This window comes from Colius striatus, chromosome 24, assembly GCF_028858725.1.
Source record: "Colius striatus isolate bColStr4 chromosome 24, bColStr4.1.hap1, whole genome shotgun sequence".
Classification (NCBI taxonomy): Eukaryota; Metazoa; Chordata; class Aves; order Coliiformes; family Coliidae; genus Colius; species Colius striatus.
In genome coordinates, this window is record NC_084782.1 from 4,928,307 (window position 1) to 4,955,152 (window position 26,846).

The window sequence follows — 26,846 nt, forward strand, 5'->3', positions numbered from 1 at the left end:
TTGGCTCTGCTTTATGCCAGCTTCTGCCTCTGGCACCTAAAAACCCAGGCTCTTGTGCAGAGGTCTGTAAAAGGTGTCTTGTGCAGAAGTTGGCCCTGGAGTGACTATGTTAGGCCTTATGGATAACATAAACCTAATGTTGTTAAAGCAGAGCACTGTTGGGCTCTGAAATTCGATGCCCTGAGGCTCTGTTGCTTCTGCAGCAGCTCAGGGCACTCTGTGTGTTGGCACATTGTCCTCTCCTATTGTCCTGACAGTTTCTCTTCACAGCTGCTACAGCAGCAGCCTGGGTTTGGAAGGGTCTTGGTGATCTGTGCCAACTGTGGGGAGCCTGGCACAAGATCCATCACCTGCTTCAAAACACACAGAAGTACCTCAGAGAATCTGCCCCTGCAGCCCTGAGAGGCTCTTTTCCTTATCCCTTTTGTACCTGTAGCTGTCACCAGCTTGCATGAGGACTAAATTCCCATCCCTGTGGGTACAGTCCAGCCCTGGCAGTCAAATCTCTTGTGGGAGTTTCAGCTTCCCCTCTAGCTTCTGCTTTTGGCAGCTGAAGTGCTGGACTGATGGACCATTCCCCTGTTTCAGTGTGACAATAATCAATGTGGCTTTGTGCTCAGCTCTCAGGGGAGCTCACGTTCCTTAAGCCACCAGAAACCTCTGGATGGCTTATCCTGACATTTCCTTTGTGCAGCAGAACTCAGCTGCTGTGCTCCAAGCAGAGATCCCCAGGCTGCCCTCACAGCAGGGGCACAATCCTCCCTCTGTCACCCCCAGCAGAGTGGCCCAGGCAAAAGGCACTTTGGAACCCAGCACTGCCTGTGCTCCCTGCTGCTCCAGCCTTTGCAGGAGCTGATGTGGAGCTGCTCAGACTGAGGCCCTGTAGCCCTTCAGCCCAGGAGCAAGTGCTACACACAAATGCTCATTTCAGGGGGTTGGAAGGAACAGGCTTTCCCCAAACTTTCTCATCCTTCAAGCAGGAAGATTTCAGCCTTTTGGGCCTTTTGCTAGAAACCTGATTTTTCTCATGTGTTTCCTCTCTTTTGAACTACCCCTCCAGGTGTAACTTTGTACTGCAGTGAGCACATCTCACACCAGGGAGAGGGAAGGAAACAGCAGGTTGGGTGACTGTGTGTGTGATGCCCAGGGTAATGTGAGGCAACAGATTAATAGCACTGGCTGGAGCTCTGGGGATTTATGGTGTAAGTCAGGAGGATGCTGGCACTCAGAGGATTTCTTCTGCCAGTAAAAAGAACAAAGGCACCAATCTCTCAGCTTGAATCAGTATTTCACCAGGGCTGCCCACAAATCTTTGAAGGCAGGCTGGGTTCCAGGGTGGATGGGGAGGTGTTTTATGGGCTCACCTTCCAGCAGATCATCCAAAAAACCCCACCCCAACTCCATAACAAAGTCATATCTCCAATTTCCTATTGTAGCCATCACTTGTGGCCACCCTGGCAACCCTGCCAATGGCCTGACCCAAGGGACTCAGTTCAACCTGAACGACGTGGCCAAGTTCGTGTGCAACAGCGGCTACCGGCTGGAAGGAGCCTCCCAGTCCCAGTGCCTGGCCAACGGGCAGTGGAGCAGCCCCCTGCCCTCCTGCCGAGGTGAGTGACCCACCCCCACCCCCTCCAGGCAGCTCAGACCCCTCCCTGCTTACTCTGGGCTCCTAAAGTCCTCCTTGGTGCTGTGCTGATGGGAGGCAGCTCTCGCTGTTGCAGCTCTGAGGGTCTGTGTCAGCCTGGTGCAACAACCCTTGGGCTTCACTCAGCTGTTAACAGACCCTTGGCCAGCCCCCACATCCTCCAAGACATCAAAGTGGGTGTGTTTTAAGTTGGGGAGGACACACAAGAAAATATCAGGCCAGACCCTTAGCAGAGATCACCCTGGTAACCCCAGAGCAATTCGCTCCAACACCACAGCCTTGGTGCAGAGCCCTTTCTCCTTGCAGCCTGCCCTGCTCCCACTGCTGGCAGCACTCCAGTTCCTGCACAAATTCCCTCCCTGTCCCTGCACTCCCTCCCTCTGTCCTCCCTCTGCCCAGCATCTCTCTCCATCCTGGTGCTGTGTTGGTCAGGTAATGGGTTAGTCTCAGCTGGATCCTGCAGCTCCTGGTTTGGGGCAGGAGAGGGAGGCAGTGCTGCTGAGCACAGGAGCTGCAGAGCTGCCTCTGCTCTGTCCTTTTTCCCCTACAATAAGGGTTTCTTTCTATCTCTACCCTGAAGAAGCTTTAAAAGCAAAGACTGGGTAGGGAGAGGGGGAGGGAAGCAATCCCTTCCGTGGTAGAATATGTGATTTGCAATCCCCCCCCACCTTTCCCCTGCTCATTTGGGGAGGATCCTTTGTTCTTTGTTCCCCCCTTGCTTTGGTGACTGTTTGCCTTGTCTGTTGTTGTTTGTTTGCAGTTGTAAACTGTTCTGACCCCGGGCACCTGGAGCACAGCATCCGCCAAGTGCAGCCAAGCGGGCCTCACAGATTCAGCTTTGGAACAACAGTGTCCTACCAGTGCAGCCATGGATATTACTTACTGGGGACACATGTCCTTACCTGTCAGGGGGATGGCACTTGGGACCGTGCCCTCCCACAGTGTCTTTGTAAGTTCTCCGTCCAGCCCCAGCTCTCCATCCCCTGTAGCTCTGTGTTGTGGAGCTGAATGGTGCTGTAAGCTGGAGCCAAAGCCTTTTGTAACCCATCAGAGTCCTTCCATCAGCTTCACTGGCCTCTGGATCTCACCCACAGAAGGCAGACTCGTGGTCTGAGGAGAGCAATTAGGCAGAGTTGCTTTCCCTGTGCAGGGGAAGGCAGCTGCTGCTGAGGTTTAGTGCTTCCATGCAGCCCCAGTGCCAGTGTGGCAGGTGGAGAGGGGCAGCAGGACTTGTGCACCCAGATCTTTGTAGGGAGCTGTGTGCAATTAGCCTGCTTGAGGCCAGGGTGTGTTTAGCACTGCTCAGGCACCCACTCATCCCTGTGGCTTTGGGGGAGGGAAGTGGCAGCATGGCAGGGACATAAATGCAGCCTCTGTTCTGTGCTAGAGAGGATTTGCTTGCTGAACCTTGCTCTGTATTTAGGGTACCCTGACCCTTTGTGCCACTGTGGGCTGCAGAGAGGATTGGGAGGTTCTGGCTGGTGTTTGGCTTAAGGGATATTTCCAGTAGTGCAGAAGGACACAAAGCACAGTGGCCTGGTGCTGAAGCAGTAATACCCAGACAGATCTCCATGGAAGATGTCATTGGTGTTGTCTCCATCTTACCCTGGGAGGAGCCAAAGGCCAAAGTGGATGTGGAGCTGATGTAGGGCTGCCCAGGGAGGTAGAGGCAGGAGCAGAGCAGCTCCCAGCACAGCTCCTGTGTCCTCATGGAGCCTGAAGCAGCTGAGGTCTTGGTACCTGGCACAAGTTGTCAGTGAAGCAGGAGCTTGGCAGGAATGGAGCTCCTGAAGTTGAAATCAGCTCAGTTGTTCCAAAGCCATGACTGAATGTTGCTGCTCCTCTTGCATTGTCCTTGGACACCCAGCCATGCAGAGTGGGTTTTGGCACCTTTTCCTTTCAGCAGCAGCATGTGCAGCACCCTGCACAGGCCATGGGGAGTTGACAAGTGATAAGTGGGTGTCATGCAGCTGCAGTGACAGGGAGGGGAGCTGCAGGGGCTCTGGGAGGGGAGTTACCTTCTAAACCCTGGGATCTCAGACTCCCTCAGTCCACAGCTCCCAGCCAAGTAAAGGGAATCTCCTCCTTTCAGTCACTGAGCATCCTTTGGCTTGGAGGCTTTGTGGCCATTCTGAAAACTTTGGAAACTCAGGTCAGTTTGGGAACTGATTTATCTGGATTCATGGGCTGAAGAGTTAAAACCCAAGAGATACTGTTTTTCATGGCTTTGTTCCCTCTGTGTTGGACTCCACATGTGCTCAGTGCCCCCACACCCCTTGAAAGTGTTTCTAGCTGGGCAAGTTACTTGGCTGTTCCTAAAGCATACGGTAGGGTTGATGCCTGACAAGCTTGGGCTGCAGCTGTTGGCTCACTCCTGTTTCTGAGGAGAGAGTAAACCAGAGCTGATCCCCTTGGAGGGGTGGGGGAGCGAGTCCAATAAGTCAAGTTGAGAGCTGGATGCATCAGAGGGAACAGTCTTCACACTGTACAGAAATCCTTCCAAAACCTCAGTACCACCACAGCTTTTTAAGCTTAGCTGAGTCTACTGTGGGGTGTCTGTTATGAAATTGTTAGTTACAGTGTGGAGTTTAAGCATTAGCTGGCAAACCCATTTCCTTGCAGAGCAGCCTTGGCTTTAGTCACAGCTCTGCACCAGCATATATCAACACCCACGTGCCCAGACATATGTATGCCACCCTTTTTATTGAGGCATGCATCATGCTTTCTACCTAATGCCAGTGTTGGTATTTTTAGACTGTAGCAGAGGGAGAGAAGATCCCTGTTAGGGATGCTCTGCTTCAGAAAGCCAGCAGCACGTGGTCCCTGTGCTGCTCAGCCTCACCCCAACCCGTCTGCCAGCCCCCAGCTCTGGCACCGTGTTTGGCAGCAGCCTCCCTGCCCCCACTCTGGCTGCTGAGCTGAAGTAAAGCTGCTAATTAGTGGTGGTGGTGGTGGGTTTTCTGCTGGCAGTGGTGGAGTGAGTGGTGCTCAGAGCCTGGCAGGATCCAGGTGTGGCACAGTGGGAGTGTGGCTGTGTGCCCCAGGGCCTGGCGCTGCTGGGGTGCAGGGAAAGGCTCAGGCTTAGGAAAGGCTCAGGTTTAGGAGAGACTCATGTTTAAGAAGGGATGAGATTCCCAAGGGACCTGTCAGTGTCAAGGCTTAGCATTTCTGCACAGCCCCTCAGTGGTTCTTACAGGATGAGCTCGTGTCTCCTACCAGGAGACTGATGCAAGGTTGTGCTGTACCAGCCCTGCACTGTGGCATGAGCCACGGGGCATTTGGTGGGCTCTGGGGCAGAGGAGTGGGTTTAAGCTGCCAAGGTCCCATGCAGCAGCCTTAAATGTGCAGTACCTTGCTGCAGGTGCATCTGTGTCATGGTTCAAGCTGAGCCAGCAACAAAGCCCCACGCAGCCCCTCGCTCTCCTGCTCCCCAGAGCTCCTGTGGCAGGGGGAGGGGAATCAGGAAGGAAAATCAAACCTCCTGGGTTAAGAACAGAGCCAGTTTAATAACTCAGTTGCAATAGAAGGAGGAATAAAGTGTGATAAGAGGGATTAAGAGAAACAAAGCCCAAGCAAAGGCAAGGCTGTTGCTCCCACCTGCTGGTTGATGCTCCAGCAGTGATCCCCCTCCCACCAACCCCCAGTTTCCACACTGGGCACCACTCCTGTGCTGTGGACCAGCCCTGGGGCTAGCTGGGGTCAGCTGTGCTGGCCATGCTCCCTCCCAGCTCCTTGTGCACACACCAGCCTCCCCCCTCCACTCACTGCTGGGACAGGCTGAGGAGCAGAAAGAGCCTTGATGCTGCAGCCCTGCTCAGCAGTGACCCAGCACCCCTGTGCCATCAACCTTCTCTCCAGCATCACCCCAAACCACAGCCCTGGCAAGCAAATCAACTCCATCCCAGGCGAAACCGCCACGAGCTGCTTTGGGACGAGCAGCCCAGGCAGTTCCCTCGTGGCTGAAGCTGTGCCATGTGTGTGTTGCAGTGGTCTCCTGCGGGCACCCCGGGGCCCCTCCCCACGCCCAGCTCTCGGGTGACGGCCACGCCGTGGGCTCGGTGGTGCGCTACAGCTGCCTGGGCAGGCGCACGCTGCTGGGCAACGCCACGCGCATGTGCCAGCTGGACGGCCGCTGGAGCGGCTCCCTGCCACACTGCTCAGGTGAGCTGGGCCACCCCCTTCCACTCCTTCTCTTTCCCCTCTGAGGGAGCAGCTGAGGTGCTCTGCCCAGCTGGAGAAATGCGGGTGCTGCAGAGGGAGGGCTGGGGAGGGCTGTGGATGGCGCTGGGTCTCGCTGCTCTTGCAGCTTGGGTGGTAGGTGGCTGATGCAGGGGGTGAAGCAGCTTGCAAGGTGAGGAGTAAATCACTGCAGCAGGGGTTTGTGGTAGGAGGTGCACTGCAGCCTGCTGCATCTCACTCTGTGCACAGTCTGTACAGGGTGAACGTGTCTCATGCAAAATCAGGCCCTTGCAGGCTGCCTGCAGCGTCTGACCCTCGTGTGTTGCGGTTAAAGGAGCCCATGTGGCCCCTTTCCAAGGCCTGACATCTGCTGTTGTGGCATTACAGCAGTCCCAGGTCTGCAGAAGGCAAGGGGAAGCTGCTGCAATGAGCTTGCACGTCATCAGCATCTCTGCTGAGAGCAGTTTGGCACCAGAAGTCCGTCTGTGCCAGAGTGGGGAAGGGCTTGTGCTGAAAACACCCAACAAGCAGAAAAAGCCCCTGGTGAGACTCACTCGGGTCCAAGTGATGGGGGATGCCATGAGCTGTGCTTGCCAAGCCTGCCTCAAATCAAGGTGCTAGGATGGCTTCCAGTAGAAGGAAGGGTGCTGAGTGACTGGCAGGGTGCTGTGCAAAGCCCTCCCCACACCACCCATCACCTGTCCCTTGGAGAGCCCAGAGGCAGATGAAGGAAGAACTGGAGCTGGAACAGAGCATTTGGGACAAGAGTCACTTTTCAGTGGTGCTGCTTAAGGTTCAGCAGCTGCACTTGACCAGGTTCAACCTCTGCTTGGAAAGGGGAAGAGAAATGAAGCAGAGCCATCCTCGTGTGTGGAGCTGGAGCTGCAGAGCTCTTGGTCTGTAGCTGCTCAGAAGGGTTTTCTGCTCCAATTGGTGCCTTTTCCCTGCGTGATTTTCATTGTCTCACCCATCACCGTTGTGGGTGGATTTGGGGGGACATTCAGTGTCATTCTGGCTGGTACCTGTTGGGTGGGATTTGTGTGAATGACTTCCCAGAGGCAGCTCCAGAGCCAGGCTGTGTCAGGGGCTCTCTGCCTGGGGGCCAGCAGAATACCCAGTACCTCAGAACCATGATTGCATAGAATCCCAGCATGGTGGGGGCTGGGAGGGACCTTGAGAGCTCATCCAGTCCAACACCCTGCAGGAGCAGCCCCCACCTGGATCAGGTCACACAGGAACGTGTCCAGCTGGGTCTTGAAGAGCTCCAAGGAAGGAGCCTCCACAACCACCCAAGGGTTTGGGGAGAGGCTGCTCTTTCACACCAGATTCAGGCAACACACTTAGAGCAGCAGTGAAGGGACAGAACACAGCTCCCAGCAGCTGCTCCAAAGGTTCTGCATCGTGTCAGAAGATGCCCACAGCCTGACAGCCATTTGGCAAGAGGAAACAGCCTTTGCTGTGAAGTCATGTGAAGGAGAACACTGAACCAAAAGCACTCTCCCCTTCCTCTTTCCAAGCCAGTACATTCCCAGGATGATGGAAAGTGCTCAGTGTGTTTTACATCACACCCAGCACTGCAAAAGCTGAACCTGCAGCAAAGCACAGAAGGCTCAGGAGCTTCATTGCTACCTGCAGCGGTGAAACAGCCATTCCTGGCTCAAGGGGGTGTGTGCTTTGGCACACATCATTAGCAGAGCAAGCCAAGAGCAGGGGAACATGGTGTGGGGCTGTGAGGACGAGGGCATTTCTCCAGCCTGCTCCAGAGCAGCCCTGGGAGGCAGCTGCTCCCTTCCTCCCGTCCCCCACAACCTACAGCCGAGAAGTGTTCACAACTTGGACAAGTGGCTGTTCCTCTGCTGGATCCCTCCCACTTCTGTGCTCCAAACCCAACAGCTTCTTGTTCTGCAAATGCAGTAGGGCCTGCTGAGGTGCTTTTGGAGCATGCTGTGATTTCTGCTTGGAGGGAAGGCATCTCCAGGAGCGATGCTGGCAAGCGAGCTGCTGTCTGCTGGAGCAGCTGCCACGGAAAGCAGCTGCAGCTGCTGCAGCCTCTGTCTTGACATTCAGGAGTTATGGTCATGTTTTGCAACCAGTTTAAAACCAGTGAGTTCCTGGAGGCAGGGGGATGTTTCATCTGGAGTTTCCATCCCAGTCAGAGTTAATTCAGGACAGTCACACAACCTGGATCCTCATCCTCGCCCTGTCAGATGTGTGGTTGGGAAGGAAGAAGGGCCAAAACCAGTAGGTTGCTCAGTTTGCTCATACTGTGCTCTTTTTCTTACCAGGAGGCAGCCAGGGGGTGTGTGGGGACCCAGGGATCCCCTCTCATGGCATTGGGCTGGGAGATGACTTCGGTGTGGGCAGCGTGGTGCGGTTCAGCTGTGAGCCGGGTTACACGCTCCGGGGCTCGTCAGAGAGGATCTGCCAGGCCAACAGCTCCTGGAGCGGCACCCAGCCCGAGTGTGAAGGTATGTGCTGGGGCTGGAAGGGCCCTGCAGAGCTGCCCCTGCCCCAGCCCCTGCTCCAGCAGCTTCCCCTGGCTCAGGGGGCACAGGAACGTGTCCAGCTGGGGTTGGAAACCTCCTGAGCAGGAGCCTCCACACCCTCCCTGGGCAGCCTGGGCCAGGGCTCCCTCCCTGTGCTGCTGAGGTTCCCCAGCTCCCTGCAGCCTCCCGTCAGGGAGTGTCAGAGAGGGCTCCTGGCTCCCCTCAGCCTCCTCCAGCCTCAGCACCCCCATTCCCTCAGCCCCTGCCCAGCACCCTTGTGCTGCAGCCCCTTCCCCAGCTCTGTGCCCAGCTCTGGCCCCGCTGCAGCAGCCTTGGGACGTGGTTCCTGGCAGAGCCCCTGCCCTGAGCTGGGGGATGTGCTTTGGGATCCTGCTGATCTGCCACAGAATGGCCAGTTCTGTCTGAGCTGATCCAGAGGCTTTGCAACTAATCTGCCTCATCAGTTGCAGCTGAAAGCCTCAGCTCTGGGTTCTCTTTGGCCTTTGGCAGTTGTTTGTGCTTTGGGGGGGGGTTTAACATTGCCAGTTTGCTTTCTAGTCATATCCTGTGGAAACCCAGGAACCCCCAGCAATGCCAGGGTGATCTTCAACGATGGCTTGGTTTTCTCCAGCTCCATCATCTATCAGTGCAGGGAAGGGTATTACTCCACAGGAGTGCTGAGCAGGCACTGCACAGTGAACGGGACGTGGACTGGGACCAGCCCTGAGTGCACAGGTGAGCACTGGGGTGGATTCCTGGCAGGTGAAGGGAATGATGCTGCCAGGCTCTTGGGTGTGATGGAGGTTCAGAGGACACTGAGCACACACAGGCCTTGCAGAGGAGCTCAGTGAGGCTGTGTGGTGGCAGCAGCACTCCCTCAGCCTGCAACCTAATGGAAAACTCTTGCTCTGGGTTTGTTTTATTCCAGCTGGATGAAGGGAGCTGTGTAATCACTTGATGAGTAGATGTCAGCCAGGCTGGAGGAGCTCTCCTGAACAGGAGCATTGCTGCCTGGGCCATGGGTGGGCACAGCCCCTGCTCAGGAGATGTTGTGTTTCCTCCCAGCTCCCACCTCAGGTGCCTGCAGCAGGAATGTGGCTGGTGCCAAACGTGGTCTTACATAAGAGACAGTAACTGGGGTAGAGAGAGGGAGGGTGCCATGGGCAAAGCATCTCCCAGCTAGCCCAGATCCTACCCAGGTCATCTTCAATGTTTAATGTGTGTTAATACTTCTTCTTGCAAGGCTTTAGTGTGCCATTAACATCACTGCTCACTCCACTAAGTAGAAGCAAAGGTTTCTCCACGTGCTGGGGAGTTGGTGCCACTCTCCAGATGCTCTGTGCTACACACACATCCTGCCTTGAGACACGCTCAGGCCCATCAGGCTTCCAGTCATTGCACAGCCAGTGTTGTGAGACAAGGGAGGGTAAGACAGAAATGCTTCTTTCTTTGGCAGTGATCAACTGTGGTGACCCTGGAGTGCCAGCCAATGGCATTAGGCTGGGCAGTGACTTCACCTACAACAGGACAGTGGTGTTCCAGTGCACCCCTGGCTATATGATGGAGTCAGACAGAGCATCCTCTCTGACCTGCACGAAAGACCGAACGTGGAATGGCACCAAGCCCACCTGCAAGGGTAAGCCTGCTGCTTGCAAACACTGGAAGACACAAGTTTTACAGGCCACCAACTTTCTGTGCTTTGTGACAGGATAATAAGCAGCAACCAACTTCCCAGTGCCTGGAGCCAACCCCCCCAGGAGCTTCTCGGTGCCATCACTCAATCTGTCCCCTGTATTTATGGCACTTACACCACTCTATCAACATAGCATGAACACTTTGCTACCTTTAGGTCTATCAATCATCACAATATGCCTGGGAGGGAGGCAATTGCTATTATCCCTGTAGTAGAGAAGGAAAAGTGAAGTGACTTATCCTTCACAGCAACTGAGATCAAACTGGAATGAAACACTGTGTTTTGGGAGCTCACACTTCATGGCATCATCTGGAAGTCTGAGAGATGTTTCTTCTGACTCCTTTCATTATTTCTCAGCCCTGAGATTGCCTGAGATAGGAAAGAGAAATAATAGAGCAGTTAGAGGACAGGCTGGATCTCTTCTGCTGGTGTTTTACCCACCAAGTGCAGATAAGGCCAGCAGCAGCATCTGTGGACTCCTGGAAAATTCACCTGTCACGATTCTCTTATAAATACAGACCACAGAGAAGCTTACAAATACACTCCAGTCCTCTCAGAGGCTGTAGAGAGCAATTCTTGCACTCCTCTCTCATTCTCTCCTCTGAGCTGATGTTGCAGGAACGATGCAGAACGTGGCCAGAGTCTCATTTGGGGGCCAGGCTGATTGGCATCAGCTTTGCATCTGTCCCAGTGCTCCCCTGAGCTGCAAAGCTGGACTCTGCAAAAATGCCATGCTGAAACACCTCAGAGTGGATGAAATACAGGCTGGTTGTTGAGTCAGCTGCTGCTCTGACGCTCAGCCACCTCGTGTGAAGCGTATGAATCTTTCAGGGTGGATCCTTCCCTGCAGCTGGGAGTGAACTGACTCACCAGCCTGACTTGGAGATTTGGGATTTGGTTAACCCCAGACTTCAAAGGAAGCTCCCTGCTAGGCCAGTCCCAGGGATGCTGTGTGAGGGCAGGGTACCACTTTGATCCTGCAGCAACGTGCTGGTTGAGGGCAGGGACGGTGCTGGGAACTGAACTGAACCTGCTGCTGGGGGGTTTGTCTTTTGTCTTTCATTCAGCTATCATCTGTAAATCCCCACAAGCCATCCCCAATGGGAAAGTCGTGGGCTCAGACTTCAGCTGGGGCTCCAGTGTGAGCTATGCCTGCCTGGAGGGCTACCAGCTCTCCCTGCCAGCCGTGCTGACCTGCGAGGGCAACGGCTCCTGGGCCGGGGACATCCCCCAGTGCTTCCGTGAGTAGGCAGCTGCCTGGCTGTTCATGGGCTGGGCTGGGGGGATGGCTGTGCTTAAAACCCACTTGTTTGATGCTCTCCAGCAGCTCTGGTCTCTTGTGTAGCTGTGTTGTAGTTTCAGCCCAGGCAGTGGTGCTGGCAGCCCCACACTCAGCCAGTGGCCTCCCCACAGCTCCCGTGGGCTGGGGAGGGGGTTGGGAAGGGAAATCAAACCTCCTGGGTTAAGCACAAGGATAATAACTCAATTAAACTAAAATACAATGTCATATCACTAAGAATAAAGTGTAATGACAGTAAACAAGAGAATCAAGCCCAAGCAAAGGCAAGTGCTGCCCAAGGCTGTTGCTCCCACTCACTGATCAATGCTCCAGCAGTGACCCCCCTCCCACCAACCCCCAGTTTCCACACTGGGCACCACTCCTGTGCTGTGGACCAGCCCTGGGGCTAGCTGGGGTCAGCTGTGCTGGCCATGCTCCCTCCCAGCTCCTTGTGCACACACCAGCCTCCCCCCTCCCCTCACTGCTGGGACAGGCTGAGGAGCAGAAAGAGCCTTGATGCTGCAGCCCTGCTCAGCAGTGACCCAGCACCCCTGTGCCATCAACATTCTCTCCAGCATCACCCCAAACCACAGCCCTGGGACAGCTGCTGGGGGGGAAATTAACTCCATCTCAGAAAAAAACCCAAGAGAAGCTGATTTCAGCTTCAGCTCTGCTCTGCCTGGCAGTTGCACAGAGGGTACAGATGAGCCATTGCCAGGGTGCAGGAAGTTCAATGCCTGCTTGCTGTCCTTCCTGCCCCTGAGCCCAAGGGATGCCTTGCATTAAGTGTGAGTTTTGCATGCCAGGACAGCAGTGTGATGGTGCTTAGAGTGCTGGTAGCCAAAAGGCTGAATGCCCTCCCCACAGCAGCCACATTGCTGGGGGTCTTGCCCTGCAGTCTCTGTAAGCAGGAGGCAACAGTGGCCTTGGGGACACTGGCAGTCACCCCAGCACCTCTTGTAAGGGAGGCATGAGGTCACATTTGCAACCAGGCTGAAGGTCTTTCATGTTCCTGTCCACCAGCCATCAAAACCTGGCTGTTCATCTGTGTGTCTCCCCAGTGGCTGAGTCTGCTGGAATCAGGGCTCTTGAAATTGCCAAAGGCTGTAAGGAGGAAAACCTTTGGCAAAGGGCACCGTGGTGTTGCAGCAGCAGTTGGGAGGGATTTGTGGAGGCAAAGCTCTGGCTGCATGGAAACCTGTGTGCTGGATACAACAGCTGATGCAGAAAAAGGAGAGTTAAATGTGTCCTAGAGGCAGATTGGAGTTTCTGTTCTGGGCTTGAATGGCTGGCAGCTGCACAATAGCCATTTTCATATTAAGTCCTACAAAGCCCTCAGTGTGTTCCTTGCACCTTTCCCTGGCTTTTGGCTAATTAGTGGCCTTTCTGTGTGCTGTGCAGCCATGGAGCCATTTGACATTGTGCAATTAGGGACAGGTTTTAAAGCTAAGCATGCTGTTAGGGGGGGAAAAAAGACCCAAAATAAGAAAAAGAGCTGAGGAGAAGGTGGAAGTTAATTACCAGCCATTGACAAAAGAGAGAATTACAAGACAAGGAGCCAGCACAGCCTCTACCACCGAGTCAATCACAGGGCTTGATGGTGAGGCTTGGGCCAACTAATGGTCAGTTTATTAACATGGCTTGCTCTTGAGGAGGTTTCCTGACAGTCCCCTCGTGTGTCTGCCCCTTGCAGCTGTGTTCTGTGGGGATCCAGGGATCCCAGCCCAGGGCAGGAGGGAGGACAGAGGCTTCACCTACCGCTCGTCCGTGTCCTTCTCGTGCGTGGCCCCGCTCGTGCTGGTGGGCTCAGCCCGGAGGTTCTGCCAGTCTGATGGGACGTGGAGTGGGACCCAGCCCAGCTGCATAGGTAAGGGGACACCCCTCTGTCTTGTCCCTACAAGCAAAGGGCTTTTCTGTGTGTAGCAAAGTTGGCTTTGCAGAACTCAGTGCTCTGTTCCTCTGTGCCCAGCTCTCACAGAGGTCCCAAAGGCTGGTGGTGCCCAGGTTGCCTCTGGGACTGGGGACAGTGGCTGATGCTGCTGCACCCCTCCAACACCCATCTGTTCTCTGCACAGTGCTGGGCTCTGGCCTCTGTGCTGCTTCCAGGCGTCCTCAGGGACAGCCAGCCCACACTGCTCCGTGGAGATGCACAGTGGCAGCAGCAGTGATGGGTGCAGAGCACAGCTCCTTTGCTCCCAGAACTGCAGCAACCCAGAGTTCTGCCTGAAAGGGTGCCCAGGAGAGCTCTGGTGTTCTCTGCTGCCTTTGAATTACACCCAGAGTGGCAGAACAGCAACTCCTACAAGTGTGAAAGTGCTGTATGCAGAGGTCAACCTCCTACAGGCTGCTCTTTGCCTGGCTGCAGGGCTGGGCTTCAGGCTGTGCCCATTTTCTGGGGCTGCCTTTGGGAGGTGTGTCACCCTCAGCAGCCACAGCCATTCTGCACCTCTCCAAAACTCTGGCTACATTCTTGAGCCCCAGGGCTCCCATGGTGAGAAACTGCAGGGGCTGTGTGCTGTCACCTCATCTGCCTGCCTCAACACCACCAGTCATCACCTTATGTGGGCATCTGGGGCAGAAAGAGACCTCAGGCTGTTCCCCAGGGTTTTCAGTCCCAGCTACACCTTGGATGCATCACCCATGACAGTGATGTGCAAATCCTCATGGCCTGAGCCTCCAGGTGTCCTATGCACTTCACCAGGAGCTTTCTCCCACACAAAAGAGTTGGGAGCACCTGCCTGCTGTTGTAAACACTGGCTTGAAGTGCTTCATTCATTACTCTCCTGCCAATCCTCATCCAGGATCCCAGTGTGTGTGTGTGACACTCAGCTCTCCATTCCTGTCTGTGCTGGAGCCCATCCACTACAGCTGCTCATCCTGCTGGGGAGATGTGCCTAGAATCCATCTCCCCAGGACAAACCAGGAGGAAAGGAGTTGTGTGTCCACAAAACCTTCACCTGAAATGTCAGTTTCTGCCACAAACAAATGAACCCAAAGCCTTGGATTTATTCAGGACTCGCTCGTTGTTGAGATACCAGCAGCACAGACTCCCCAGATGCAGGCTGGAGACTGAAACTCTGCCCTCCACCCTCTGCCATCCATCACCTGCCACCTCCTCCAGTGCCAGGGCTCCCTCTTGATTTATTGTAGTCACTGTGATGTATCTGGAGCTTCCATGGAAACTGCATCAGTGATGAATGACGAAAGCTCAGCAGAACCCAGTGATGGAAAGTGAATGAACTTGTGCATCACAGCCCAAAGCAGCCAGGTTTGATCTCCCCTGTTTAGTTACTGCAGCTCCAAGGACCTGGGGCCAGCACCAACTGCCTGATGCTTCAGTGTGAAGAGACCAATTAGTCATGGGAACATAGAGCTGCTTTAGTTGGAGAAGCCCTTGGAGCTGCTGCAGCCCCAGCCCTGCCCTCACCCTGCCCAGCCCAGCACTGACCCACAGCCCTCAGCACCTCAGCCCCACGGCTTTGGGATCCCTCCAGGGCTGGGCACTCCCCCAGCTCCCTGGGCAGCCTGGCACAGGGGTGACACCCCTCTCAGGGAAACAGCTCTGCCTCAGCTCCAGCCTCAACCTCCCCTGGGGCAACTCCAGCCCCTTTCCTCTGGTCCTGTCATTCATCACTGGGGAGCAGAGCCCGACCCCCAGCTCCTTGCAGCCTCCTGCCAGGGAGTGTCAGACAGTGCTCCTGTCTCCCCTCAGCCTCCTCTTCTCCAAGCTGAACACCCCCATTCCCTCAGCCTCTCCCCAGCCCCTTGTGCTCCAGCCCCTCAGGCTGTGTTTTGCAGTGCTAGATGCTAGAGAAGCAGCAGCAGGGATTCCCACTGCATTGTGTGTGTTCACCTTCTGATAGATTGAGACTAATTGAGGTGAAAAGAGAGGTGATGGATCAGAGATGCAATACACTTCCCAGCCCCCCTCTGTCACTCTGAGCTGAGGCTGCAGGGTGAGGGTGTGAGCAAGGGCTGAGCTGAGCCTGGGGATGACCAAGGTGCTGCAGAGGGTGGCCCTGGAAGCAGAAGGGACAGCACCAGGGAGTTGGCTGCATCACTCACCCTCTGCAGGAGAAGGGGAAGAGAAGAGAGTTGTGTCTGCCACAAGATTTATGTTGCTGGGGTGACAGAGTGCCTCTGGTGACTGTGCTGCAGCAGGCAGGGACTGAAGATACAAAAGGATCCGTGTATTGCTCCTTGTTGCTGTGTGTTCCTCCCGTAGCAAGATGTTTCAGCCTTGTTGCAAAGGCACAGCAGGATCTGTCTGTGTGGAGAGCAGGGGCAGGCAGAGCTCTGCTGTGGCTCCCTCCACCTCTCCTTTCAAACACCATCTCTCTGCTTTTCCTTGCAGACCCCAGCCTCACGACCTGTGCAGACCCCGGGGTGCCTCTCTTTGGGATGCAGAACAACTCCCAGGGCTACCAGGTACTGTCAGAGCAGTGAGGTTCCCCTCAGCTGCACCCCAGCACTGCTGTGGTTAGTCCCATGCCAGAGCCCTGAGGTGGACTGAAGTGTCCTCCCCTGAGCAGGACACCCCAGTGTGCTCCATCAGCCCTCAGAGTGTCCAGGCAGGATTAATTAGCCCTGTGTTAGTTATGATGTTAATCACAGTGTTAATTCAGAGCCATGGCATTAGCATGCCCACTGGAGACACGGTTTCCATGAGCTGTCAGACCAAGTGCCCCAGGTGCTTCCCAAGCTCCCTCAGCTCCGGGATGAAACCAGGGCAAGGAAAACCCAAAGCAGCAGAAGGGAAACCCAAACCATCCCACCCACTGCTGCTGGTCCTGCTGGGACAGAGCCAGGGCAGTTGGTTCCATGCAGCTGCTCCCACCTGAGTGGATCTTTCCCTTCTGCTGCTAATTATCTCAGTCCTGGGGTTTCAGGGATCAATCCTCAGCCGTGTGAAGAGCCTGCAGGAGTCCCCTGGCACCACTGGGGTTATGAGATCAGTTTGTCAAGTTATATCAATGGATTAAGGTTATTCTGTCAGTGCTTTCTCTCCTCACAGGTGGGAAGCATCATCTTTTTCAAGTGCCAGAAGGGATACCTGCTGCAGGGCTCCACCACCAGGACCTGCCTCCCCAACCTGACGTGGAGCGGCGTGCAGCCCGACTGCCTCCGTAAGTGAGGGCAGAGCTTTGGCCACAGCAGGCAGGTGCCTCTGCTGCTGCTGTTGCCTTGTGTGCTTGCTGTGCTTCACTCTGCAAACTGCTGGCTCTGCAGAGCTGCTGATTTGAGGGGAGAGCTCTGAAAGCAAAAGGTATCCTTGAAGAAAGGAGAGATGAGAGGTGTCTGTGCTGCCAGGAGCACACCAGCGCTCTCCTCTCAGGTGAGGTTGTTTTGACTTGGTGCTTCCTCAGAGAAACAGTTTTAGGTGAGACTTTTGTTCTGTGCTTCTGGAACTGTGTTTGATGGCAGAGATGTGAGCTCAGCCTCCAGGGACCAAGGTTAACATTTAGCTGGAAGGGCCCTGGGCAGCACAGTGTCTCTCCTCATCTTTAATCCTTGCTCTGGTTGTTTCTGAAGCTGTCCATCATCTTCTCCTTGCCACAGCAGAATAATGTGATGGATTTAAGTGGCAGTATCCATCATGACCTCTGGATCATAAGTGTTGAAAGAGCTTTTCCTTCTCCCATATGGGATGGTTTGTTGGTGAGATCTTTTCCCACCCAGGAAGCCTGGAGTCAGCCATTCTGGGAGCTGCCCTTGTCAAAGCCCTGCATGTAACCCCAGGGAAGAGGAGGTGCCCCACTGGGAAGACACCCCAGCTGAACTGGAGGACTGCAGGGATGCAGCAGCAGCTCTGGCTTACCTGGGCTTTTGCTCCTGCTGCTACTTAGACTGAAACAGGAGGTGGTTTTGGCTTAGCAGTGACAACGAGGGCTCCTGCCTCGTTACCTGTAGGTTTGGGGTAAAGCCTTCTCTGTCAGCAGCATGGGGTTGGATGTGGTGACTGCTGAAGTGCTGCCTCTCAGCTGGGCTGTGTGCTCACAGCTGGGGCTCCCAGACTCTGGCAGTTGGTTTCTTTCAGCTTTCTGGGGTTCATATTTCATGCTCTGTAAAACAAGGGTGAAGATAATTCCTCTTGAAGGCTGCTGAGGATGTGTTTTCATTCATGAGCAGTTGGAGAGCTACAGACAGAGCAAATTTACAGCATGAGAGAGAGAGAGAGAGAGGCAGAGAGCTTCCTGGCTCCTGTGATTTATTCAGGTTGTGGTGACACATCACACCAGGAGCTGATGGAGCAGCGTGGGCACACGCTCACTCCCGGGGCAGGGTGTTGGACAAGCTCAGCTTGGACTTCTGTGAGCCAAATCCTGAAAGGTACTGAGCAGCTGTAGGAATTTATGACACATTCTGAGGACTCCATGTCAGGTCCTGTGCACAGGAAGGTGCAAATTGTTAGTGGGGTACTGGGCTTGTGGAGAGCATTCACTGTAATGCATTCACTTGTCACTGCTTGAAGTTGCTGGCTCTTGATACCCTGTAAAGGTCATTTTCAGTCTGCAGATACACCCAGAGCAGAGTCAGAGGTAACAGAAGGAGAAAAAGTGTGTTTAGCATCATTTGGGTTTGGCTTTTTTCCCCCTTTAAAAGGTGGCAAACGTTAGAGCCTGATTTTCAGCTCCTGGAAGCTGGAACTCTGAGTAAAGGATCCCCTGAGAGCTCCAGCCAGAAAGAGCAGCCCAGCCAGCACAGCTCATTGCTTCATCTGGATGGGAACGATCCAGGCTTGGCATTGTCTCCCTCAGTCAGCACAGAAAAGCTTTTGCTGTAAAAAGCTATTCAAAGAGCTTTCTGTCCCTGCTGACACCTCAGCCTCCCTCTTGTGCCTTTCTGCCTGGGACTGGATGGTTTCTCTCATCTCTGTTTTCTGTCTGCTTCTCAGCTCACCACTGTAAGCAGCCAGAGACCCCCTCCCATGCCAACGTTGGGGCTCTGGATTTGCCATCTCTGGGCTACACCTTGATCTATTCCTGTCAGAGTGGGTACTACCTCACTGGAGGCTCTGAGCACAGAACCTGCAAAGCAGATGGCAGCTGGACAGGAAAACCACCCATCTGCCTCGGTAAAGCTCCCAGCAGCACAACCTGCTTTTGTCTTTGCCTCCACTTTGGTGTTTGCCTCCCCCCTGCAGAGGGGACTGTTGCATCCTGAGGACAAGCAGCTGTTCTCTTGGACCTGCAGCAGCTGAGCTGGGTGTTGGTGTGGCTGTAGAACCACAGCTCTGTGGGTGCTGGGTGGGGAGAGGCAGCTTGAGGGGTGTCACAGAGCCCAAGAATGGTGGGGTGGGCAGGGCCCTGCAGAGCTGCTCCAGCCCCTGCTCCAGCAGCTTCCCCTGGCTCAGGGGCACAGCAACGTGTCCAGGTGGGGTTGGAAACCTCCTGAGAAGCCTCCACACCCTCCCTGGGCAGCCTGGGCCAGGGCTCCCTCCCCTCAGCACCAAAGGAGCTTCTCCTCCTGTGCCAGGGGCACTTTGTGTGTCCCAGCTGATGCCCATCACCCCTTGTCCAGCCACTGGCCACCACCCAACACAGTGTCACCCACCGACCCATTCTTGGAGCACCAGGCTGTTACTGGTCCAGCATCACCCAAACAGCTGCCCTTGCCCCCAGGACACACAGCCCCGTGCTGTGTCTCAGCAGCAGCAGCTGCCCCGTGCTCACAGGCTCTGTCCCTGTCTCGCAGCTGACGTGAGGCCCAGTGGAAGGCCCATCGGCACGGCGCGGGACCCGCCGCTCCCCAAGGCCTCAGGTACCGTGTGGCAGCCTCACAGCACGTGGCACACCTCAGTACTCAGCCTGGCCCTCGCCACCTCCATCCCTTCCCCAGGGCAGCCAGAAACACCGCTGGGGTTTGCAGATCTTGTGAGTGCTGGGCTGGTGAGAGCAGCCTGAGTGGCCCAGGGCTGTTGGTGCTGCACTGGAGGATGGGCAGGAGCCTGGAGTCAGGCACCATCATCCCCAGCCCTCCCCAGGGCACTGAGATCTGAGCCCTCCAGGGTGGTTTGCATCAGACCTCCTTTAACACAAACCCCTTCTCTTCCCTGAGCTTTTCCTGAGAGGTTCCTTTGGAGGTTGGTTTGTTTCTCAAACTTCGGTGGCATCTCTTGTCAAAACAACAGGATTGAAGCCATCAGCTTGTTTCTTCCTCTCTCTCTGGTGTTGTGCTCAAGTGATGGGAACACAAAGAGTGGGTGGGCTTTGAGGTGCTTTAAATACATACTGGTGAGTCCCAAGAAGGAAAGAAATCGCTTCTGCTTGTGAGGAAACGAATGTCAAACCTCTTGTGTCTTTGTGCATCCCCCAATTGCTGTGGGTTCCAGTGCCTGCTGATGTGTTTGCAAGGAATTCCCTGTGGAAAGGCTCCTATGAATACATGGGGAAGAAGCAGCCTGCAATGCTGTCTGTGACCAGCTTCGACCCTGCCACGGGTAAAGTCAACGCCACGTTGATGGATCACAGCGGGGTGGAGCTGCAGGTGTCTGGTAAGGGATGAGGAGTGGCTGGGTGTGGGGATCGCCACGTGTCACCAGGGATGTCACACAGCAAGGGGCTGCTCTGGGAGGGGTGTGGATGCTCTGGTAGAGCTTTACACAGGTCTGAAGTCATGGAGTCCCTGAGGGATGGAGTTGGAAGAGCCCTGCAGAGCTGCCCCAGCCCCGCTACAGCAGGTTCCCCTGGCTCAAGAGGCACAGAAACGTGTCCAGGTGGGGTTGGAAACCTCCTGAGAAGGAGCCTCCACACCCTCCCTGGGCACCTTGGGCCAGGGCTCCCTCACCTCAGCACCAAAGGACTTGCTCCTCCTGTGCCAGTGTCTCTCTGTGTGTCCCAGCTGATGCCCATCACCCCTTGTCCAGCCACTGGCCACCACCCAACAAAGTGTCACCCACCAACCCATTCTTGGAGCACCAGGTTGTTACTGGTCCAACAACATCACCCAAACAACAGCAGCTGAGTCTCTTCCCATGTGCAAAACACCTCTCAAAGGCTGGGGGGTGGATGTGGGATGGATGGATGCTGCTTCCCAGGCTGTCCGACTGCTGGGGTTGGTGCAGTTGTTGCCCACTCCAAGGTAATGAGCTGGTTTCTCTGCTGTCTCAGGTGGAGTTGATTCCTTCAAACTCAGATTGAGTCATTGTGATCTGGAGATGAAAAGTCACTTGGTTTTCTTTTGCAGGCATTTACAAGAGAGAAGATGTGCACCTGCTGCTCCAGGTCTATCAGATCACAGGGCCAGTGGAGATCTTTGTCAACAAGTTCAAAACTGACAAATGGGCTCTAGATGGACATGTAAGTGCCCAGGCAGCTCATGCACAGAGTCCAGCCACACAGCTCCTCCTGTTGCCATCACAGCCCCAGCTTTTCCTCTCTGAAGCTGAGGGAATAACTCCCTGAGCTGGTGGCAAGATGCTGCTGCTGTCCTCCAGCGAGCTGCTGGCTTGAAGGGGACGTTCCAGCACACAGATAACGTGTGACAGTTGGCTCTTCCATGCAGCTGGGTGGTTTATGTATTACCCCATGGCTTTAAATCTCTAAAGTCTTCCAGAGAACTCTAAAAGCAACACAATTAATTCCACTTTAGCATTTTGCATCTCGTAAAACACCAAGCTCCAAGAGCTGATCATCCCTTGAGGAGTCAACTTCTCCCCCCAGCTCCTGTTCTGGTAACTTCCCATGCCCTCAAATACTCACTGGGGCTTAGAAGAAAACACACATCTGACTGACCCCATGGCCAGTTGTAGCCTTTGCTCTCCCTGTTGAGCCAGCACCATGTCCTGGGGTTTGATTGCAAACCAGATTCACTCTTTGCCTTCCTTTGAGCTGAGGGAGAGTCGCAGCGAGCTGCTGGGCAGTCAGGCTGCTGCAGGATGGGATGGGATCAAAGCAGTGTGCTGTGCATGAAGCTGCAGGAAGGTGTGATCAGGTGGGTGCTGAAGTGCCAGGCCAGTGTTGATGTGTTGCTGCCTCCTCAGGTCTCCTCCGAGTCGTCGAGCGGCACCTTCGTGTACCAGGGCTTCGTGCGTGGCAAAGGCTTCGGGCAGTTTGGCCTTCAGAGACTTGGTAAACCTCCTCCTCTGGCTGCTTTTGTTCCCTTGGTTGCTGGAAGCTGGATTGTGGTGGGAGTGCAAGTTTCTCCAACAGGGAATGTTGCTGAGCCAGATCCTTCCAACTGGTTTGGAACCATCAGGTTTAACCCCTTCCAGCTCCCCTCTGCACATCACTGGCAAAAGCCAAACCAGCCACTGGCACAGAGGAGCTGGGTGCCCTCAAACCCCTGTGGCCCAGGGGAGGTGGGAGATGGTGGCATCTGAAACAGCTTCTGTGGTTTTTACACTTGAGGCAGAGTGGTGCCTGGCTGCCCAGGGAGGAGCAGAAGGGCCCCGTTGCCTGGCAGCGCTTCACCCTGCACTCTGCTCCCCTCTCACCTCCAGTTCCTCCCTCTGAAAGAGATGCAGCAGCTCTGCCCTGGCCTATGGTTGCATATGAGATGCATTGGATGTTCTGGCAAGAGGAGCTAAACCTATCCTCAGTGGGAGATGAACAACAAGAGCATTTTTAGGCTGGGATGAGAGTGAAGCATTTGAATAAACAGGTTTCTGCTGAAAGAGTTTGGAGGCACAGATACCAGCCAGACAGCAACACTTCCAACCATCTCATTTTGCTGCTGATGTGACCTGTGGCTCAAGCAAACCCCATTTCCCACAGTGCTGCTTTGAAATGTGTTTCCTTCTGCTCTGTTCCAGACATCAGCATGATGGAAAATGATCCAGAATCCATAGGACACCATTTTGCATCCAACAGCAGTTCTGTGGCAGCTGCCATTCTTGTGCCTTTCATAGCCCTGATTATTGCAGGGTTTGTGCTTTATCTCTACAAACACAGGTGGGTTCCAGGAGTGATGCTGGGAGGTGGAACAGAAATCAGGGGGCTGACAGAAACGTTTGTGAGCTTGACTTGCAAAGCAATGCCCCTAGATCTGATCATTTAGTCCAGAAGGTGAAGGATGAATGGAGCCAGGCTGTGTAGATGGGAGTGAGGGTATTAGCAGAAGGGAGTTTTGAGGGGGTTTGTGACCATTAATAAGATTTGTGGCAACATTAAGGAGGATGAGGCAAAGCAAATGTCATACTCCAGCCTTCAAGCTGGCTTTGCATATGTTGGGGATCAGTTACTGCTCCTGATCAGTGCATTGCAGTGGAGATGCTGCTGCACTGCCAGGCATCATGCACACTGGCTGCTCTGCACAGGGAGCAGATTCAGGCCTGTTGCAAAGCCCAAGGAGCTGCCTGTGCTGCAAATCCACAGAGAGACCTTTCTGTAGATCCCTTCTGCCTCATCCCCGGGTGTTCACTCCCTTCAGAAGCAGCTTTTCCCCCTCCCACTGACTTCTTTCCCCTTCAGCTGCAGCAGGGGTAGCCATGACCTCCCTGGATTTTGCTCTCTGACATTCTTTTCTTGCCTGCAAGGGCTGTGAGGCCTTGGAGCAGCTGCCCAGGGAGCTGCTGGAGCCCCTGGAGGGGTTTCGGAGCCGGGTGGATGTTGCACGGAGGGAAACGGGCTGATGGTCCATAGAGCTGGGACAGAGGCTGGAATCAATGAGCTGAAAGGTCTCTTTGAGCTGAAACCACTGTGTGATTGTGTGATCCTGCAGGAGAAGACCAAAAGTCCCCTTCAATGGCTTTGCAGGCCACGAGAACACCAACGTGCGGGCGACGTTTGAGAACCCGATGTACGACCGGAGCCTGCAGCCCACGGACATCATGGCCAACGAGGCAGAGTTCACAGTCAGCACCGTGTGCACAGCTGTATAGCACCTGGCCCTGCTGTGGTGAGTGGACAAAGCCCCCTCTCTCCTCCTCTTTGGGCCTTTGTGGTGATGCTGTGTTGAAGCAGAGGCTCCAAGTTGCACCCAGAGCGGTTCAGAATGCCCAGGAGCGTGTCTGAGCCTCGGGGCAAGAGCCACAGCAGCAGCCCCAGCTCTGGGTCTCACTGCTGCTTGGGACAGGGCCTCTTAGGCAAAGCAAATCCAAACAGGAGGAGAACAGCCACCAGGTGAAGGAGCAATGGAGTCTGTGAGAGAGATGACTGTGTGAGTCCAGCCAGGGTGTTGTGAGCAGAGGAGGGTACAGCGAGGGATGCAAAAGCTGTGCTGCACAGCCACAGAGCCACCCTCATGCCATAAACAAGAGCAGCCTGTGGGACTAGGAGTGCTTCCAGACTGGAGCACTCTTGGGTTGGGATAATGAAGCCATTGGAGGCTCTCCCAGGATGTCTCTGTGCAATAACAAGCTGTTTGTTCTCTCTCACCCTTCTCCCATCAGCCCAGGTTCCTCCAGAGTCGGTGTCTAGTGGATGTGTTTCACCTCACTAGTCTTCATCCATTCCCTCCCCATCTCTCTCCTCCCAACCTTGCTGAGGCTGTGGAGAAGCTGCTACAACCTCGTGGGACTGGGTGTTAACTCCTGAGAGCCTGACTGCTGGCTTGTTCCCTGCCACCCTCACCCACCCTCTGCATCCCTCCGTGGATAACGAAGCCAACCAAAGGTCTGCTCCAGCACAGCTCCTCTCTCCCACCCTCACCCTGATGGTTGGGTCTCAAGACCTGGAGAAGTGGGGGACCTGAGTGGGGGTGAGGTGAGGGGAGAGCTTTGACAACCTGCTCTTGGTGACATGTTCCTGAAGGGAGCAGTGGGGGGTTGGGGGCCCAGCAGCTCCCCTCGCTTTGGGAAGAGCTTGGCCAACAAAGAGGTTGCCCTGCACAAGATGCTGATGGGGCTTCATCAATGGAAGAGACCAGCATGGGACAGGATGGGGATTTGCTTTGTCTCTGTTTGGCTTTGTGGGGTCTTTCTGTGTTGGGTTATTTTGTTGTTTAACCCAGGGCTGTTCCAGGGTTTCCATTGAGACTTGTTTAATGGGAAGAGCTAAACTTTGCCAGCTTCTCTCCTCTTCCCTGTGTGCAATCTGGCTGGGCTTCTGCTGCCCCATGGTCACTTCAGGCAGCTCTCAGGACTGATAAGGAAATGCCTCCCCATCTCTGGCCCTTCTCTCAGCAGCTGCTCATTTGGGCTGTGTCCAAACACCCTCATCAGGAAACTGCTGACAGGCCCAAAGGGACAAAAACCTCTCTATAGAAAGAACTCCTAACAAATCCTGATTTCCCCCCAGCAGCATTCCAAAGCCTTTGCCCTTTCCATATTGATCCTCCAAATGGCAATGCAATAAGAGTTTTAATTTCCACCCCAAGCTGTTCCCTTTATTTCCCAGGGGCTGAAGGGTTGCCTTGGCTTTCACCAGAGCAGATAAGGCTCCTTGACATTTTCCCTCCCTTACAACAGAGGGATGCTCTTGCAATGCCACTGTCCTCCTCTGATAAAGAGGAGAGCTGCTCCTGTTGATTTGGGGGTTTAAGTCTGTTTGGTTTGAGTCACCATTTCCCAGGCTGGAGTGAGGGAACTCAACAATCCCACTTGCCCAGCTGTGAGTGGGGCTGAGCTGCTGGAGAGCAGCACATGGCATGGAAGCAGCTTCTTCTTACAGAAGACTTGGAGGGAGAACAGAATGCAAACAAATTGGGGGTGGTGTTTACATCTGTGCTTGCATCTAAGTGCTGGCTTGTCCCTGCCTAGTGTCAGCTGAGCTTTTGTCTCATGAAAACCACAGGGAAGGGGTTTTTTTCTCTCTGTTTTGTTCTCTTACTCTCTCTCTGTGTATATATATAAATAGATAGTATTTTTTTTACTCCTGTCTCATTCAGCATTCTGCAGCCTCATTGCTCAACAGCCAGCCTGCCAAGAAATGCCATCTCTGCTCCCCAGAGCAGGCAAAGGGGCTCTGGTTTGCTCCACAGAGGTGGGTGCAAGAGCCACACGACCAGGACACACGTGGAGCTGGGATCAGAGGGAGCTCAGAGCCAGTGCTGGGCTGTGTCCTGCAGCAAGGGACCCTCCAGCTCATCCCAGCTGCACACACAGGCAGAGGTGGCTTTGCCTTCCTGCTGGGTGGGGGGCTGAATCCCTTGGGGCAGCGGGGCCTGTCCCTCCCTGAGCACCCTCAGCTCACAGGACACAGACCCCAGAGCAAGCTGAAGGGTAAATGACAAGAGGGGACCCTGAGCAGGCTGCAGTGGCCTTTGAGTCCAGGGCCAAGGCCTGACTCCCCTCCAGTTCAGCTCCCTTCATGCTGCTGTATGAAGCCAGGACATCCCCCATTGCTGGTGTCTGCAAGCAGACAGCTGGGTCCTGGCTGCAGGTCTGCTCTCCTGGCCTATATTTGCCCTTGAGGTCCCTCCCAAACTAAATCACTCAGTGATCAGTGTCCTTGGCCAAACCCCCAGCCCTTTGTCCAGCCCCATCACCCAGCCAAGGGCCCCAGCTCCCTCCCACAGCAGATCCCCAGAGTCCCTGTAGCTCTGACACCAGCTGCAACATCCCAGCTCCTCTTTCAGTGCCCCAAATCCAACCACCTCTCACTATCCCCCAACAGCAGAGCTGGGATCTTCCCAGCCTCCTCTCACTGAGCTCAAGAACAACCTCTCCCAGCTGCAGGCAGGTGCTGAGCTGTGAGCAGAGGGCAGGGATGTGCCCACAGCAGCAGCAGAGCCCACATCTGCTTTTCAGCTCCTGAAGCCTGCTCAGTGCATGCAGAGAGCCAGGAGAAGCTGGGGGCAAGGTGTGGACAGTGAACCTGGGGTGTTGTAACAGCAAAGCAGGGAGAAGGGGGAGGCTGTGCTGGAACAAAACCTGCTGCTTTCAACCCATTCTGTACCATTTTCTCCTGTTGCCCCAAGCAACAGAGGAGGTGGAAGGGGTGTTGGCCCATTATTTTGCAAGCTGGCTGGCACCTGAGAGGTGACATTCTCCATTCTTGTGCCCAGAGGACTTGCATTCTGTTTAAATAAAACCAAGAAAAAAGGAGAAAAAAAAGGATTAAAAATGAAAAAGAGAAAAAAAAGGCAAAAAGAACAAAAAAAGGGGAAAAAAAAGGGACAAACCCAAGCTCTTTTGTACAGAGATCTATTTTTATGACTCCAAAGTTTGTACAGTGAGAAGAAAACACAATGTAAATGGGGGTTTTTTTTCATTATTGTAGTAACCAGTAGTGGAAGGTCAGCTGCTTTTTTTTGTAAATGGAACAAAATGTATAAATCTGGTTTACATCAAGGTGTAAATATGGAATGGATCCATCCCCTTGGCTTGTCTGCAGTGTATACAGGTTAATTTATCTGTCTCTGTATATGAGGCTCCCCACGGTGTCCAGGCATCCTGCCCTCGATTTGAAAGCTATTTTAAATTTTTGAATTCAAATAAAACTCTAAGTTTTTGCACAGCTTTGCCTCCAGATGCTTCAGTTTGCCCCTGCTGCCCTTTCCCTCAGCTGCCACGGGTGTGCTCTGGCACCCTCTGCAGCACACGCACAAGGGTGGTGGGATGAGGCTGGGCTGGAGGCCTCACAAGCACAGAATCCCCCAGTGAGCAGGACCCTGCAGAGCTCACCCAGCCCCAGCCCCTGCTCCAGCAGCTGCCCCTGGCTCAGGGGGCACAGGAACGTG

The 26,846-nt window shown here is 54.5% G+C and overlaps 1 protein-coding gene across 1 annotated transcript in view; it reads left to right on the plus strand.

The window, feature by feature from the left end:
• The window catches only part of CSMD2 (CUB and Sushi multiple domains 2), a 273,888-nt gene extending 250,200 nt beyond the window's left edge, over window positions 1-23,688 (plus strand). The window contains exons 54-71 of the mRNA XM_062014368.1: window positions 1,437-1,610; window positions 2,409-2,597; window positions 5,636-5,809; window positions 8,113-8,295; window positions 8,872-9,048; window positions 9,770-9,949; window positions 11,074-11,247; window positions 12,979-13,152; window positions 15,640-15,713; window positions 16,300-16,411; window positions 18,181-18,360; window positions 18,981-19,046; window positions 19,618-19,779; window positions 20,472-20,584; window positions 21,268-21,355; window positions 22,039-22,177; window positions 22,947-23,123; window positions 23,617-23,688. Of these exons, the coding sequence (XP_061870352.1) occupies window positions 1,437-1,610; window positions 2,409-2,597; window positions 5,636-5,809; window positions 8,113-8,295; window positions 8,872-9,048; window positions 9,770-9,949; window positions 11,074-11,247; window positions 12,979-13,152; window positions 15,640-15,713; window positions 16,300-16,411; window positions 18,181-18,360; window positions 18,981-19,046; window positions 19,618-19,779; window positions 20,472-20,584; window positions 21,268-21,355; window positions 22,039-22,177; window positions 22,947-23,106 (2,519 nt within the window). The 3' untranslated portion in view covers window positions 23,107-23,123; window positions 23,617-23,688. The remainder of the gene's footprint in view (window positions 1-1,436; window positions 1,611-2,408; window positions 2,598-5,635; window positions 5,810-8,112; window positions 8,296-8,871; window positions 9,049-9,769; window positions 9,950-11,073; window positions 11,248-12,978; window positions 13,153-15,639; window positions 15,714-16,299; window positions 16,412-18,180; window positions 18,361-18,980; window positions 19,047-19,617; window positions 19,780-20,471; window positions 20,585-21,267; window positions 21,356-22,038; window positions 22,178-22,946; window positions 23,124-23,616) is intronic.
• Window positions 23,689-26,846: the final 3,158 nt, after the last annotated feature.